Raw genomic sequence first — 18607 nt, forward strand, 5'->3', positions numbered from 1 at the left:
TGTACTTTATAGAAAGGGACTTATGCCACGTGTACTTCTGTTGTCTTTTTATGCTGGGCATTAGGTTTCTGCAGTTGATCCACGTTGCTGCCCGTAATTTTTGCAGATGGTTCTTTGCGTTGCTGTATAGTGTTTCATTATGCGAACCCTGTGTAATTTCACTCATTTATTCTATTGTTGATGGTCTTTTGGGTTATTCTCATTAAGGAATTATTACAATAAATGCAGCTACGAACATTCTGATACCTGCCTGTCGGTGCACCCTAAGTATTCGTTTCTTTTTGCTCTATATGGAGGCGTGGAACTGCGGGGCCATAGGGTATGCACCTTTTGCAGACAGTCCCAAACTGTTGTTCAAAGGAGTTGTTCCAGTTTACATTCCAGCAGCAGAGTAGAAGAATGCAGTGACTCTACATCCTGGCCAACACTTGGTATTTTCCATCTTTTTTTCTATTCTATTTTATTTTGAAATATTAAAACAACTGAAGCAAACAAAGTTGAGATTGCTTTTGCGGGACCTTTTCGTTTTTGGTTTGCTCCTCTGAATAACCATCTCAGGCTTCTATTTTGTCCAGCCAAATCCTGCAGGCTGTGTGTGTGCGTTTTCGACTTTGTTCGACATTTTTTGCTCACTCGGCCACTTAAGATGTCATCTGGTCAAGAAAATAAGGTATGTGTCCGATGCGGGGCAAGCCCTTTGAGGACTCTGGAAGTGTGATAACTCTGTGAAACTTATGCAGACCGTCATTGGCCGATTTCTCTTTTCTAGAGTTCACGATCTAGGAGATCCTGCTCGCCTCTGGTTTCCCCACTGCCCTCCCGGGATCCCTTGGAGGCGCCTGGAAAGCTGAGCAGCCGCCCGCCACCCGCCAGAACATGGGCGGGGCAGGGCCGCTGGTCTGCACAGAGCTTGCGCAAACGAGGCACGGCGCATGCTCCGCAGCGCGGCGGGTCCACAGATGAGGGGAGTCGAGACTCCCGCGCCCCACCATCCCCATCGGAGCTGCTGCTGAGCCACTCAATCTGAGCCCTGGCTACCAATAAAGTTCGTTTAAAAATCATAATCATTCTTAAGAGAGCGAAAGAGGGTGCGAACTAGCCGCGCGGCCCCGCAGGGAGAACTGGCGCGTCGGGAGGAGGCAGCGGCGGCAGCGGTTGCGCCGCGACCAGGAGGAGCCGGTGGCGCCGGGCGGCGGGTCCGCGGCGGGCGGGGGACGGTGAGTAGCGGCTCGCGCTGCGGTGCAGCGGCGCTGCACTCACTCGCCGTCTCCAGCGGCTGGGGGTTCGTCCGGCTCCACTGGGGAAGAGTCAGCTTCTCCCCGGGGTCCCGGGTTGTGCCTTACTCTCGGGAGTGGGCAGGGGCCTCCAGGCCCGGCTCCCCCATCCCCCTGTTCCAACAGCCGAGCGCCGGCTCTCCCGCCCTTGAGCACCGATCCCAAGTTCCAGCTAGAGAAGGTGGGCGGCAGCGCCAGCCCGGCGACCCCTCCCAGCTCCCAGCGGTGGGTACCTGGAATTGCCAGGTGGGCGGGAAAGAGGGATGGAGCGAGGGCGACGCTGCGTCCCCAGTCTGGCCGAGAGTTCGGCTTTTTGCCTGCCCCAAGTCCTGAATGGGGAAGGGGCGACCCAGGCTGGGCCAGACACCGGTGAGGGCGTGAAGTGCTCAGGTTAGGTTTGGCGGCGAAGAGGGTCCTCAGCTCCATCAAGGCATGTAGACTCCTCTTCTCCCTGCAGTGCGACTCCTCTTTACCCGCGACCCCACCCTTCCCTAGTTTCTTGCTCATAGAGTGCTGGAATATAAATGAGCCAAATTGTGCTATTCCATTGACACTGGTTGCTACAGACTTAACTTTACTCGGAGATCCGAGGAGCCAAGGAGCCATCGGCAGTTCCCTGGAGTAAGAACGTGAGAGCGTGTGAGAGTAAGAACTTCCTTATCAGGAGCTAGTGAAGTGGCAGTAGGGTCTGAAAAGGGCTGTTAACTTCTCTGGGTTTTTATATATCTCCTAACATCTAGGTAATTTCATTGACCCTAAGAAGTTTTCAGTATTTTACAAATATAACTGTACTTCTACTTAAATAAAGGCCGTTGTGAGAAAACAACCTTTTGATTGGTGAGTTAACTCACCCTTTGCTTTTCTAATTTATTAGACTGCATTAGCAAAATGTTTTGGGGAAAGGGTGTTTATATAAAATATTATTGTCAAGGTCTTTAATTGTACTCAGAATTATGCTTATATCTAGGAACGTAATTGTTTTGATCTAGTGCTTTAAGTCTGTAGAGTAGTTTCTAAAAAGCAAGAGTCCGACTGCCTGTTAACATTTAATTTGGCTTTTTTCTTTAAATTTATTTTAAGGAAATTAATGTATTATTTTTAAAAGTATGTGGTAAAATTGATCTTTTTTTCGGTGTACAGTTCTGCGAATTTTAGACTCATGTAATCACCACTACAATAAGGATGTAGAACAAATCTGTCACTCCCCGCCCTCACAGAAAAAAAACCTAATGTGATCCCTTTATATCATACTCCTTACCCCTGGCAATTATTAATATTTTCTAGAAATGGAATCATAACAGTTGGTAATCTTTGGATATTAGCTTTTTTTCACTCAGCAAAATGCCTTTAAGATTTTTCCAAGTTGTTTCATGTATGGATAATTTCTTTTCTTATTGCTGAGTACTGTTTTATTATGTGGAAATGCCAGTTTGTTTCTACATCTGCCCATTGAAGGACATTGAGGTTTTCAGTTTTCTGTGATTATGAATCGATCTGCTATAAATACCATGTAAAAGTTTTTTGTATGGACATGTTTTCATTTCTCTAGGGTATTGCTACAAGTGGATTGCACTTGTAGCAATGGTAAATGTATGTTTAACTTTCAAAAAACTGTTAAACTCTTTTCCGGAGTGTCTGTGTCATGTTGCATTCCCACAAGCAACATGTGAGAGTTCTAGTTGCTCCACATACTCCCAGCATTTGGTAGTGTCAGTTTTTCAAGACTTAGCCATTTTAATAGGTGTGTAGTGGTATCTCATTGTGGTTTTAATGTGCCTTTAACTAATGGCTAAAGATATTGTACATGTTTTCATGTGTTCATTTGCCACATGGAGTCATTGGTGAGGTATCTGGCCAAGTCACTTGCCCATTTTTAAATTGGTCTGTTTTCTTATGTTGAATTTTGAGGGTTCTTTATATGTTTTGGATACAAATTATATGTCAGTTACATGTTTTTCAGGTATTTTCTTCCAGTCTGTCTTGTCTTTTCATTCTAACAGTGCCTTTCAGACAGCAGTGTTTTAATTTTGGTGAAGTCCAGTATCAATTTTTCCTTTTATGGATCTTCTGGTGTCATGTCTAAGAACTCTGCCTAACAGGTCAAGATTTTCGCCTTCTAAAAATTGTTTTATAAAAGTATTCCATTTAGATCTGTGATCCGTATGAGTTAATTGTATAAGGTGTGAAGGTTTACTTTTTTGCTTATGGACGTCCAGTTGTTTCATCAGCATTTGTTGAAAAGACTGCCTTCTCTCCATTGAATTGCTTTTGCACCTTTGTTAAAAATCAATTGGCTTTATTTGTGAGGGTCTGTTTTGGGCCTGTTTTGTTCCACTGATTTACTTAACTTTCCCTTGGCCAGTATCACACTTTATTAATTTAGCATTGTAATGTCTTAAAACTAGGTAGTATAATTTCCTCCAGTTTCATTCTTTTTCAAAATTGTTTTAGCTATTCTGATTCTTTTACCTTTGTGTATAAAGTTTAGAATCAACTTGTGGATACAGAAAAATTTGCTGGTGCTTTGATTGAAATTGTATTACACCCACAGATCAGTTTAGGGAGGATTGCTATGTTTACTTTGTTGAGTCTCCCAATCCATGAACATGATATGTCTTTCCATTTGTTTAGGTCTTTGATTTGTTTAGTGTTTTGTAGTTTTCAGCGTACAGATTGTGTACATGTTTTGTTACATTTATACCTAAGTATTTAATGTTTTTTGAGCTATTGTAAATCTCATTCTAAAAAATACTGGTTTCCAATTGTACATTGTATGTGGAAATACAATTGAATTTTGTGTGTTGTACTTATGTCCTCTGACTTTGCTAAACTCATTAGTTCAGGGTTTGGTTTTAAATTTTGGTAGATTCTATGGATTTTCTACAGAGATAATCATGTCACTTGTGAATAGAGAAAGTTTTATTTATTTTTTTCTTCATCTGTGTTTTATTTATTTTTGTTTCCTATTACAATGACTAGAACTTCATGTATGATGAATAGGAGTAGTGAGAAGAGATATCCTTACCTTGTTCCCAATCTGAGGAAAGCAGTCTGTCTTCCAGAATTGTTTTATGTTATAGATGCTTTTTTTTTTTGGGACAGAATCTCACTCTGTCATCCAGGCTGGAGTGCAGTGGCACGATCTCAGCTCACAGCAACCTTTGTCTCCCTGGTTCAAGCAATTCTTGTGCCTCTGTCTCCTGAGTAGCAGGGATTACAGGTGAGCGACCCCACACCCAGTTAATTTTTTGTATTTTTAGTTGAGACGGAGTTTCACCATGTTGTCCAGGCTGGTCTCGAACTCCTGAGCTCAGACAGTCTGCCGCTGTGGGCTCCCAAAGTGCTAGGATTACAGACGTGAGCCACTGTGCTTGGCCTATAGGTGCCTTTTACCAGGTCAGAGAAGTCCCATTCTATTTCTAGTTTGCTCTGAGTTTTCTCACAAATGTTGAATTTTGTCAAGTATTTCTTCTGCATCAATTGATATTATGTTGTGTTTATATGGTGGATTACATTGATTGCTTTTTGAGTATTTAGCCTTGCATTCCCAGTATAAAGTCTACTTGGTTGCAATGTATTATTGTTTTTAAATATTGCTGAATTCAGTTTATTAATACTTTGTTGAAGATTTTTTCATCTTTGTTCAGAAGAGTTTGTCTAATTTTCTTTTTTGTAGTGTCTTTTTGTGGTATCAAGATAATGCTGGCTTCATAAAAAGAGTTGGCAAGTGTTTCCTCGTCTCTATTCTGGAGGAGATTGTGTACATTGGTGTTAATTTTTTAAATGTTTAGTAGAATTCTTCAGTGAAACTGCCTGATCCTGCAGATTTCTTTCCGAGTTTTTACATTACAGATTCAATTTCCTTCATAGTTATAGGGGTATTCAAATAGACCTATATTATATTGGGTGAATTATGGTCGTTTATGCTTTTGAATAATTTGGTTCATTTTGTCTGGGTTGTCACATTTATGTATGTAGGGTTGTTACGTTATCCTTTTGAGTCTGCAGAGTCTATGTTGCTATCCCCTATTTTATTCCTGGTATTGGATATTTGTGTCCTCTCTCTTTTTTGTGTTAGTCTCACTAAAGTATTGTTAAATTTATTGATCTTCTCAAAAAGCCAGCTTTTTGTTGCATCAGTTTTCTGTTTACAATTTCATTGATTTCTGTTCTTCTTTTTTAGTATCTTCCTTTTTTTGCTTGCTTTGGGTTTATTTTGCTCTTCTGGTTCTTGAGGTGAGTGCTTAGATTATTGAGTTGAAACTTTTTTCCTTTTCTAAGGTAAGCATTTAGTGCTCCAAAGTTTCGTGTCTCAGGCTGGGCACGGTGGCTCATGCGTGTAGTCCCAGTACTTTGGGAGGCCGAGGCGGGCAGATCACTTGAGCCAGGAGTTAGAAACCTGCCTGGCCAACATGGTGAAATCCTGTCTCTACTAAAAATACAAAAATTAGCCCAGCATAGTGATGCATGTGTGTAGTCCCAGCAACTCGGGAGGCTGAGGCAGGGTTGCTTGAACCTGAGAGGGGGAGTTTGCCGTGAGCCAAGAGCCAAGATCGGGCCACTGCACTCCAGCCTGGACTGACGAGTGAGATTCTGTCTCAAAAATAGTAATAATAAAATAAAATATATTTTCACATTTCAGCACTACTTTAGCTGTGCCCCACTAAGTTTCACATGTATTTTCACTTTCATTTAATTAAGTTTTTTTTTTTTTTACTTTCCCTGTGACTACTACTTTGAATGTTGGATTGTTTTACAAGTGTGTGCTTTTAGTTTCTGTCTGGAGATTTCCCTGTTTTATCTTTCTGTTATTGATTTCTAGTTTGATTCCATTGTGATCAGTGAACACATTCTGTATGGTTTCCATTATTTTAAGTGTGTTTGAGACAGGAGGTCTATAGATCTGGTTCCACTGACAAAACAGGATGCAGTAAAGAAGCTGACCAAAACCAAGATGGTCATGCAAGTGACCACTGGTTGTCCTCACTGCTCATTATATGCTAATCATAATACATTAGCATAGTAAAGGTTACTGCCATCAACACCATGACAATTTATAAATGCCATGGCAATGTCTGAAAGTTACATTATATTGTCTGAAACGGGGAGGAACCCTCAGTTCTGGGAATTCCCCATCCGTTTCCCAGAAAACTCAAGAATAATCCACCCCTTGTATAGCATGTAATTAAAAAAAAACCATAAAAATAACTAACCACCAGCCCTCAGGGCCGCTCTGTCTATGGAGTAGCCACTCTTTTATTCCTGTACTTTCTTAATAAACTTGCTTTCACTTCACTCTGTCGGCTCACTCTTGAATTCCTTCTGCACGAAGCCAAAAACCCATGTGGCCTCCTGGGCTGAACTCCAGTTTTGGGGTTTGCCCTGTGACATGTTGATGTTTGTTTTATGGCCCAGAATATGTTCAATCTGGGTACTTGAAAGGAAATATATTGTGCTGCTGTATAGACAGTTCTATAAATATCAATTAGATTCTGACTTTATTGTGTTTTTAGAATCTCATTTTGATTTATCTGTGTGTTTTTGAGTGTACCTGTTTGTATTATTGTTTTAGTGGTTGTTCTTGGTATTACATTACATACAGTCATGCATTGCTTAACGATGGGGATGCACATTATGGTTCTGTCATTGTGTGAACATACTAAAATGTATTTACACAAACCTAGATGGTATAGCCTACTACACATCTAGGCTGTATGCTATAGCTTATTGCTCCTAAGCCACAAACCTGTACACTGTTACTGTATTGAATACTGTAGGTACTTGTAACACATTGGTAAATATTTGTGTATCTAAACATATTTAAACATAGAAAAGGCATAGTAAACATATGGCATTGTAATTTTAAGGGACCACTGTTGTATAAGCAATCCATCATTGACCAAAATGTTGTTATGTGGTGCATGACTGTATATGTGATTTATCACCATAATTTATCATTGTAGTCAATATTTTACAAATTCAAGTGAAGTGTAGAATGCTTACCTCCCTTTATAGTCCTTTATCCATCCCCATTTATAATTAATTGTCTTAAATATTTTCCCTACATGTATTGAACACCACATTGGACAGTTTTATAATTTTTTTCAACTATCAAACATAGTTTAGAACACTCAAGAAGAGAAGGGAAGTCTATTGGATTTAACAATATTTTTGCTCTTACCATGTTCTTTCTTTTGTTCTGATATTCCAAGTTCTTTGTTTAAAAAATTATTTCCTTTCCACTTGAGAACTTCCTTTAGCTGTTCTTTTGCATTGGTCTGCTGTCAACAAATGCTCTCAGTTTTCCCTCATCAGAGATTACCTTGATTTCCTTTTCATTCCTAGAGGATATTTTTGTTGGATATATAATTTTGAGTTGACAGTTCTTTTCTTTCAACACTCAAAAAATGATGTGCCACCTCCTTCTGACCTCCATGGTTTCTGAGGAGAAATTCACTGTCATTCAAATGACTTTTCCCCATCGTTTTTCTCTGGCTGCTTGCAAAATATTTTGTCTTTAGTTTTCAGAAGTCTGACTTTGATTTGTTTAGGTCTAGATTTTGACTGGTTTATCCTGTTTGAGATCTACTCAGCTTCTTGAATCTGTAGCTTTGTCTTTTTCCATATTTGGGAAATTTTCAGTCATTATTTCTTCAAGTCCTTTTTTAGCCCTATCTTCTTCCTCCTCTCCTCCTGGAACTCCAATGACGGAAATATGCAGTTTTTTTGTGGTTTAGTTCCACAGGTCCTGAGGCTTTTTCCTTTATTTCAGTCTTTGTTTCCTTTATCCTAAAGGCTTTTTCCTTTATTTCAGTCTTTGTTTGCTTGGCTCAGATTGTGTGTTCAAGTTCACTAATTCTTTCCTCTGTCCTCTCTATTCTGCCGTTGAACCTATCATTGAGTTTTTAAAATTATGGTTATTATAATTTTCAGTTCTACTTTCCATTTGGTACTTCTTTATATCTTCTGTTTATTTTTGAGACTCTTTATGTTTTACATTTGTTCAAATATATCCATAATTGCTCATTGACTGCCAGTTAACTTTTTATGTTTAAAATCCTTATTACAGAAATCTAATGTCTGTCATCTCATTGCTAGTGTCTATTGATTGTCTTTTGCATTTGAGTTGAGATTTTCCTGGTTCTTGGTGTACTGAGTGATTTTCGATGAAACCAGGACATTGGGAGTGTTATGTTGTGATACTCTGGTCTCATTACATACTCTTTTAGCTTGATTCTCTTCCTTTGCTGTGCTCCAAAAACAGGAAGGGTGGGGCAGTACCTCTTTACTACCAGGTGAGGATAAAACTCCAGGTTTCCTGCTTGTCTTCCATTGAAACATAGTGGGCTGGGTGCGGTGGCTCGTGCCTGTAATCCCAGCACTTTGGGAAGCCAAGGCAGGCAGATCGCTTGAGCCCAGGAGTTTGAGATCAGCCTGGCCAAAATGGCAAAACCCTGTCTCTACAAAAAATGCAAAAGCTAGCCAGGCGTGGTGGTATGCGCCCATAGTCCCAGCTGAAATGGTAGGATTGCTTGAGCCCAGGAAGTTGAGGCTGCAGTGAGCTGTGTTCACCCCACTGCACTCCAGCCTGGAGTGTAGAATGAGACACTGTCTAAAAAAAAAAAAAAAATAGAGAAAGAAACTGAGAGTGGGAAGAGCTCCTCTTACTGCTGGTCATGATGACTCTCTGCTGGGGCCACTGATACCACCCTGGCTGGGAGGAGGCTGACCCACTGACACTGCGGGGAGTCAGCAGATGGCCTTATTACCTGTGAGAGATAGTGGAAGTCCTGACTTTCTAATAGGCTTCATCTGACACCACCCCAGCAAAAAAGTGGAGGTAAAAATGGGTAGGGATGACTGAATTGGTGGATGGGTGGAAGTTCATCCTCCCACATGGACTCCAGGGATGCCTTAGTGGTGGTTGGGCAGGGGTTGGAGGAGCCTTCATTTCTCCCCAGTGAGGATGAAAGTCCTCTCCAGTCCTCCCCGGTTGGTCTTCTCTGACACCACCCCATAGAGGGAGTTGGGGTGCATCAATATAGCCCTCACAAGGGTAGAGGTGTTTTCTATGTTTGTTTCTTTCTTTCTTTTTTTTTTTTTTTTTGAGACGGAGTCTCACTCTGTTGCCCAGGCTGGACTGCAGTGGCGCGATCTCTGCTCACTGCAAGCTCCGCCTTGCTAGGCTTTCCCTTTCCTGGTCCTTTGACTCAAGAGAGTAGCTTTTATGTTTCTTTTTGTCATTGGTGGTGAATTTCCTGGTTACTAGCTTCTCTATAATCCAGTCAGGGATATATGAGGTAAAAAGAACTCAAGGAAAACTCATTACCATGTTGTTCTTTGTGCCTTGTGGTACCTTTTCACTTTTCGATGTCTAATGTTTGTTTATATATAATATTCACAAATTTTAGTTATATTTAGAGGAAGGAATAGGGAAAAATGTCTATCATTTCAGAAGCAAAAGTGTCTGAAGTATGTATCTTTAAAAGGATAAAATGTGATAAGAGTTTTGTTGTTGCCTTTTTATGAACATAACAGTCTTCTTGGGTGAAGAATTATTTAGGTAGAGAAAGGAAGTTGCCTTCTAGGAACTGAACCAGTGTGAGATACAGCTGGATGAACAAGGGTCAGCTCTTGGTCAGAATTTTATATTTGACCCTGTGTCCTAAAGACTACATCTTGTGTAGGGTAATAGGATGGTGATACTTGATGTCCAGATTGTACCCTAGACCAGGGGTCCCCAACCCCCAGGCCGTGGACTGGTACCATTCTGTGGCCTGTTAGGAACTGGGCCACACAGCAGGAGGTGAGTGGCTGCAAGCATTACCACCTGAGCTCTGCCTCGTCACATCAGCAGCAGCATTAGATTCTCACAGGAGCCCAGACTCTATTGAGAACTACACATGTGAGGGATCTAGGTTGCAGCACTCCTTATATCCTTATGAGAATCTAACTAATGCCTGATGATTTGAAGTAGAACAGTTTTATCCCCAAACCATCCCTCCACCATGCCCCCCACCAACCTCCCATCTGTGGAAGTTGTCTTCCACCAAAACAAAAGTCCCTAGTACCAAAATGGTTGGGAACCACTGCCCTAGACCATCTGATTGTATACACAGAAGATAAGATGCAGGTATCAGGCATCAGGATTTTTTTTTTTTTTTAAGACAGGGTCTTGCTCTGTCACCCAAGCTGAAGTGTAGTGGTACAGTCATAGCTCACTGTAGCCTTGAACTTCTGGGCTCAAACAATCCTCCCGCCTTAGCTTCCCGAGTCGCTGGGACTACAGGCTCACACCACCATGCCTGGCCAATTTTTTTTTTTTTTTTTTTTTCATAGAGACAGGGTCTCACATGGTGCCCAGGCTGGTCTTGAACTCCTGGCCTCAAGCAGTCCTCCTGCCTCAGCCTCCCAAAGCACTGGGATTGCAGGTGTGAGCCACTGCCCCCAGCCAAGTATTTTTTAAAAGTTATCTAGGTGATTCAAATGTATAGGCAAAATTGAGAATCACTAGCGTAAGGTATTGGCTCTGACATTTACCTGAATGTAAAATCACTTGGGATGTATATCCATTTGGGTTCTCCAGGAAGCAAATACCAAGATGGAATTAGAAGTGCAAGAGATTTATTGGAGGAAATGCCTGAGAAGGATAAAGAGGCTGCAATGCTAGTTTTTTATACTTGTGAAAGGATGAAGAAAGATGGGGTAGAAAGAACCCCAGACTGCAGTGCATTTCTGTAAAAATCTCAGCTAGTCTGATGAGAGCCCCAGACCAAAGAGGATCCACGTTGTGCAGAATTGGCCCAACTCAAGTGGCCCTGTCTGTTTAATCTTTCCCTGGGGAGAATGTGGCCTCAACGGGAGTGGACAGTGCAGTGGATCCTGAAGGTGAGGTAGCAGAGACTGCCAGCTAGCAGCTCGTGAAGGGAGAGCTAAGCAGCATCTTTTGTGCTTGTTCTATAAACCAGATTCCAAGGCCTTCTGTGAAATTTCTGATAAATGATGTCTGAGGCGGAGACCCAGGACCATACTTTAACAAGACTTTTAGGTGATTCTTATGATCACTCAGGTTTGTAAAGTACTGGAGACAATTGCTGAGACTATTAGGGACAAAGAAAGGAATGTTCTTCACATTTTTGGACTCTCTTGGTGTAGTGGTTGTATAGAAGGATTTTCAGTTAAAGTAGTTGAAATATAATAGCTAAATGGGCAGTAGCCTAACAGTAATTTTAAGAAGAAACATGAAGAAATTGAATTTCTGTTCTTTTCATTCCTAAAATGCAAACAGTGCCCATTCTATTGCTTTCATTGTATGTGTAACTATAAAGGTTTGAAACTAAAGCAGGAATGTGTGGTGCAAGGTATTTATTTGTACAGGATTCATTGTAAGCCAAACACTAAATCGTTATAACTAAGAGCCCAATGCTGACACATGGTCATACACTATTATACGACACCTTCTTTGGGGTGCTTTTTTAGGGACATTGATTATTACCCGTGAGGTTGAAAAGCGATTTCCACAGATTTTGAATTTGTTGCCTATTTGGTGATACACTATGGAGAATTTACAATGTTTTTTAAAATTTTATTTTAATTTTTTTTAGAGATAGCATCTTGTTCTGTCACCCAGGCTGGAGTACAGTGGCATGACCATAGCTCACTGCAGCTTCAAATCACTGGGCTCAAGGGATCCTCCCACCTCAGCCTCCCGTGTAGCTGCGACTACAGGCATGCACCACTATACTCGGCTAATTTATTTTATTTTATTTTTTTTTGTGGCGACTGGGTCTCCATATGTTGCCCAGGCTAGTCTCAAACTCCTGGCTTCAAGCGATCCTCTTGCCTCAGCCTCCCAAAATGCTGGGATTATAGGCATGAGCCACCACACCCGCCCTATTTGCATGTACATAATGAGATGTCTTGGGGACAGGACCCAAGTCTTAACAGGAAATTCATTTATGTTTCACATATGCCTTATACACAAAGCCTCAAAGTAATTTTATACAGTACTTTCAGTATTTTTGTGCATGAAATAAAGTTTTGACTCTCTTTTGACTGTGACCTATCACATGTCAGATACGGAATTTTTCCCTTATGGCATCATGTCTGTGCTTAAAAAGTTTCAGATTTTGCCACATTTCAGACTTCAGATTTTGGATCAGGAATGCTCAACTAAATTTTGAATGCGTAACTTTCACTATGCTAAGTGCTCTATGTGTATCATTGATCAACAACCGTATGAGATGGATATTATTGCCAGGAAACAGAAGCCTGAAGAAGTTAAGCAACGTGTTCACTAAGAGCACAGAACTAGCAAGTGGTGCCTTTAAATAATCAGGCATCAAGTCTAATGACCCTAATCATCGTCTCTATGAAAGTAGATCTAGGTATTTATTGATATATGAATGTCATGCATTGTGCTATTGATGAGGATTCATTCAAAAATGAATTGTGTTATTGCTGTACCTTTCAAAGAATTTATATTATTTAAAAAGAGTGGGAGGGGCCTCAGGTATGAAAACACATCCTTGCAATGCAGTGTGATGATTTCTTGATAAAACAATTAGTTTATTTTGTACATTTTTATGAAAAAATAATTTCATTTTAAACCACAGATTTGAGAGAGAAGATCTGATCTCCTGGAATTAGAGTTGGTACAGAAACCATTTCAGCTCCAAAAATGTTGGAGGAAGATATGGAAGTCGCCATAAAGATGGTGGTTGTAGGGAATGGAGCAGTTGGAAAATCAAGTATGATTCAGCGATATTGCAAAGGCATTTTTACAAAAGACTACAAGAAAACCATTGGAGTTGATTTTTTGGAGCGACAAATTCAGTAAGTACTTGGCTGTTTTATTCCTTTGGCTTTGATTTGTGAACTTTATCCAAGACTTACTGGAATAATAGTTAACTACTTGCAGTGGATTTCGAGATGTGGCCACTAGTGTCTGTGCTCATGCGACCGTGATGGTGGTTTCATCACGTAACTTTACCCTTTTTTTTTCTTTCATCTCTTCCCTTCCTCTTTCACTTTTTTCTTTTTCTACTCTCCTTCCCACGTTTTTTTCTGTCTCATATCTGTTTTATATTTATTGGTGACACCTTGGGCATGTTTTAAACACAAACTGATACTGACTCCAGTGAGATTTCCAACTGCTGTTTTCTTTGGAATGAAAATTGTATTATGGGCTCCTTGTTATTAGAATGTCTGTTCTTTTTTTGAAACTAGGCAAGACTATGGAAGTTAGAGAATTAATAGTTTGCTTTACTCTAAAGAAATAAGACAAAACAGATTTGGGAGGGCAAAATTTGTCTATGAAAAGGAAATCCTACTTTAGGAAATTCATTTGGATTCTAAAACACATCAGAGTAATATTTGTTGTCATTAGTCCTGAGAACGTCTAAGGATATTTTAAATTGTAGCAGACAAACTAAAATGTATTACCCAAATAAGAAATACTACAAACTTGGTTACTGGCCCAACTTTAACATTAAAGATAATTTTATCATTTTAAAGATTAATTTCTAGTCTGCATTCTTTTAAAATTACTCTCTTTTAAAATATTTCCATATTTGCTTCCTCCCTCAGAATATATTTTAAGAGCAAGCATTTTAAGTCTTGATGATGTTTGCTTTTTGTACTTACTACCTGAAACCAAATAAATATTTAAGTATGCAGTCAATCCTTATTATTTATAAGTTCTGCATATGCAAATTCACCCACTTTGTTTTATTTATAATAAAATATTTATTTGTAACTCCAGAATCAGTATTTATGTGCATTTGTGGTCATTTGTGGACATACATAGAGCAGCAAAAAAATTTAAGTTGCCCAGCGTGCACTTCCCAGCTGAGGTCATTCAAATAAGTCTCTTTCTTGTTTCAGCCCCTCATACAGTAAACACATGTCCTTTTTGTGTTCTGTTTAATGCCCCTTTTTTTACGTTTTGTGCTTTTTCTTGGTGATTTTGCTGTTTAAGAATGCTCCTAAGTGTAGTGCTGCAGTGCTGTCTAGCATTCCTAAATATAGGAAGGCTATGATGTGTGTTACAGAAAAAATAAATATGTTCGATAAGCTTTGTTCAGACACGAGTTACAGTACTGTTGGTCGTGAATTCAGTGTTAATGAATTAACAATATATATCAGTAAGGTGTCTTTAAACAGAAACACATAAAGCAAGGTTACGTATTGATCAGTTGATGAAAATGTAACCAGGGGTTCTCAAGAACCTAACCCTGTATTTCCCTTAGGAGCAGTGGTTCAGTATTTGCCAATTCAGTGTTCACATTGGCATTATAGAACATAACTAGTGTGAATAATGAGAATTGACTATATGACAAAATAGAGTAAATTTTAAGTTCAAAGGCAACCAGGGAGCCAGGGAGGTAAATTCCTTTTGTTTTTTTGAGACAGAGTCTTACTCTGTCTTCCAGGCTGGACTGCATCCGTGCTCCACCTCCCAGGCTCAAGCGATTCTCCCATCTCAGCCCCCTGAGGAGCTCGACTACAGGCACGTGCCACCACACACAGCTAATTTTTGTATTTTTGGTAGAGACAGGGTTTCACCATGTTGGCCAGGCTGGTACTGAACTCCTGGCCTCAAGTGATCCGCCCACTTTGGCCTCATAAATTGCTGGGATTACTGGCAGTAAATTGCGTTTTTGCATTCTTATTCTCATTTTATCACGAAAGCACCAGAACCCATTGGAAAGATGTAGGGAAAGGAGAGCAAGCAGTGACCTAAGGGAATTCCCCTTCCCAAGACGTTAATCTTAGACCACCACTACCTGTGACTGTGTCAAAGAAAAAAACATGGCAGATAAATCCAAATCACGTGGGAAGCTATAGCTTTAGGGGAATGTTTTTCACTCTTTCACTGTTGGTAATGATATCAACATCTGAGAATACTCAGAGTTTTTCAGGGTGAAACTGACAGTATCCATGTGGTCCCTGACTCAAGATGGTTTGACTCAGAGTTTTTCAACTTTAGCATGAGTTTTTTGAGACATAGCTCCATCATAAGTTGAGGAGCATAAGGATTTATAATAGTTCAGCTTATGGGTTTTTTGAATTTACAGTAGTGTAATGGGGTGTTAAATGCATTTTGACTTAAAGATATTTTGACTACAATATTTTCAGCTTACAATGGGCTTACCAGGATGTAACCCCCAATGGGGTTTATTGGGACAGCCCATCATAAGTCAAGGAGCATTTGTAGTTTTAATCTCTTCGGATTTGAAAATGAAAAATATACACAAAGCTATATTACCAAAAACATTTTCCTTTACATAAGAAATAAATTCATCTCTTGTTTTAGAGTTAATGATGAAGATGTCAGACTAATGTTATGGGACACTGCAGGTCAAGAGGAATTTGATGCAATTACAAAGGCCTACTATCGAGGTAAAACACAGGATTGATTTATTTATTTTGTTTGGGCACATTATTTTGGCTAAATAACTAATTTTGCTTTCTTTGTTTCCCATATAAGTGTTTCTCTTGAAGAATAGTTAAAATAATTTCAAAGTATTTTTTAAAACCCCAGTTCATTATTCTTCTAAAGATCTTGTATGTTAGCAAATAATACCTGGTACTGTAGACAGTTTGTCTCTGCCTTAGAATTATGTGACTCATGTAGGCATTCCCAGGCCAAATCAGTAAGAAGCTCTTAAATGCCTACTTTGACCCCAAGAAAATGACTGTGTAGTCAGAGTGGAAGCTAACATATGAAAAAGTAAAGCCCTGGCAAATAAGATGGCATTTGTTATGACACATGAAGTCGCATGGTAAAGCCTTTTCAGTGTTGTAGGAGTTCAGAGAAGTGTGAGACACCTGTGAAAGGAAGGAACCATGACTAAAGAATTTAAGGCTCTAAAATGTGGGCTAAAATTTTTTAAGAGGCTAAATTAAACTTCCGAATGGAACTTAAAAGTTTTCTTTAACATCTTATAAAATTTTGCCCTTTTCTTTTGGAATTTAAAACACCACTTTCAGTGTTCCTGTAACTCAGCTGCCAATAGTGATTGAAGTGAGAGAACACAGTAACAAAAGCTTGGTGGAATACCATGTAGCAGTATAGCCTGCTGATGCCAAGTAAATATTAATTGATCATTCATATTGACAAGCATTTAATACTCTGCATTTCACAGATGCTGTGGGAAATAAAAAGGCACAGCTGACATACTGATTATTCCTTCTATGACGTCCCTCTTTTCTGAACTTTTCACCGTGTCATAATTAAAGCTTGTTTCCTAAAGATACAACTTCCTCTGCTGCCTTCTCTAAGGGAGGCTTTTTACCCATATCCCTGCATACTCACATTATTCAAGACTTAAAGGATGTTGGGCAGAAGATGTCTTGTTTCTTACTACTGCTTCCACACCATTCCTCCTCTTTTCTCCTTCAAAAACCTTAGCACCTTGAAAGTCCAGGTCATGAGACTTACCCATCACTAATCCTCCTGCTAGCAATGGTCCATCACCTTCCTTTATCCCTCCTTTGTGATAACACTGGCATCTGGCTCAGTTTCTTCTCCACAATTGTTTGGGTTACTTTTTGAATATTCAGCCTGTTGCTCATTTCCTTGTTGTTTTCAAGGCCAACAATTGTTTCATTACCCCAAAATCTAAACCTCTCTAGTCTCCCACTCTGACCACTACTGCCTATGCTTGTGGCTTGCTAACTTTAATACCCAGACTCTGTCTTGAAACCATCAAGAGCTTCTGTGTTCATTGACCCTACTACTTTTTAAATATGACTTTCCACATGGCTTTACTTCTTTCCTTCCTCAATTTAGTTTTTCTAGTCCTGTAAGCATTTGCTTGCAAAGACCTTTAACTCCCTGACCTGCAATCTCTGCATAATACTTGCTCAGCAAAATGCCCAACTCAGTTAAACCCGACTATCTACCAGTCTGTATCCAAGCACCTGAACCATATAGAGAATATCAGACAACCATTCAGACTGAACTTTAAAGCTACCATCACATGACATTAATGAGTATGGAGTGCTGCCAGGCACTCTCAGTGTTCTTTACTCAAGTCTCTGTCATTTTCCAAAAGAGCTCTTTTGTGTTTTCTCTTGCCTTCACCTTGGGAATCCCTTCCTCCTCTCCACTCTCTGCCGATTTCTTTGCTTCACTTTTTGAGAAAATAGATGGAATCAGTGAAACTGTTTTATCCTTCCCACTATCAAATCACGTTCTCGGTTAAAACTCTTCAGCATCGTACACACAGGACTTTACAACTGTGTTTCTCCTTGTCTGTCCAGCGTCATCTGCTGATTCCTCACTTGTACTTCATCCTTGAGAAATCCCCCATTTTTTTCTTTTCTTTTTACACTATGCCTCGAATGCTTTCTTATCTCACCTGTTGGCTCAAGTGAATTCAGTTGTCCTTAGGAGACAGTATCATTTTGGTTCATTTTTTTATAAAGTGAAATTCTACTGGGTCATCACACAGTCTCATTTTACTTACCAGATGCTATAACTTTATACTCTGACCTTAAGTAATGGATGAAATTCTGTATACACACACACACATACACATGCATATATATATTTAATATATATACTTTATATGCGTGTATATATGTATACGTATTACATATATACACATATTAAGTGTATATATGTATATATTAAGTGTATATATGTATATATGCATAAAGTATATATATTTATAAATGCAAATATCTATATATGTGTATATGTACACATATGTTTATAAATATAAACAGATGTATATATACACATACATATATGTATGTGTATGTAAACATGTCTGTGTACATATGTACACATATATGTATGTGTGCATATATACATATATCTATATTTATAAATATAAATGATTTTGCTTAAAGGTTTTTGCTCTGTGAACTAGAAGCCCCAGGAAGGTAGGATCTACCTTGTTTTAGTTGCCCCATGACTGTTTCTCTAGATTTGAAGTTTTATTCAGAAAATGTATATTAAGTGTCTCCGTTGTTCTAGGGATATAATAGGCATAGTAAACCTTGCTCTGGCTTCTTTGTCTTAACTTGTATTTATATTCATGTAATAACATTGCTTAGAAATGTATCTGAAAAGTTTCCTTTAAGATAATTATCTTTTTTACTTCTTAAATCTCCTTTTAAATCTACTCTTTGGTATCATAAAATTAAAATATATTCTATCTTAGTAGAATGCTAGTAGTTGAATACTAAACAGTCCTAAAGAACAGATGATATGGAAGCAGTTATGAATTATTTTTTCAAAGTCTCTTTAAACATCCTGTATTGAAAGATACAGGTTTAATGAAACTGAAATAATAGTTATGTGTACAATGGAAATTCTT

The 18607-nt window shown here is 39.2% G+C and overlaps 1 protein-coding gene across 1 annotated transcript in view; it reads left to right on the plus strand.

Annotated features, from left to right (window-relative positions):
• Positions 1–574: 574 nt before the first annotated feature.
• The window catches only part of RAB23 (RAB23, member RAS oncogene family), a 34721-nt gene continuing 16688 nt past the window's right edge, over positions 575–18607 (plus strand). Inside the window, 4 exon segments of the mRNA XM_017868193.1 lie at positions 575–670; positions 770–1499; positions 12890–13109; positions 15592–15677. Coding sequence (XP_017723682.1) covers positions 12955–13109; positions 15592–15677 — 241 coding nt within the window. The 5' untranslated portion in view covers positions 575–670; positions 770–1499; positions 12890–12954.

This window comes from Rhinopithecus bieti, unplaced genomic scaffold, assembly GCF_001698545.2.
Source record: "Rhinopithecus bieti isolate Rb0 unplaced genomic scaffold, ASM169854v2 scaffold_841, whole genome shotgun sequence".
NCBI classification, from domain to species: Eukaryota; Metazoa; Chordata; class Mammalia; order Primates; family Cercopithecidae; genus Rhinopithecus; species Rhinopithecus bieti.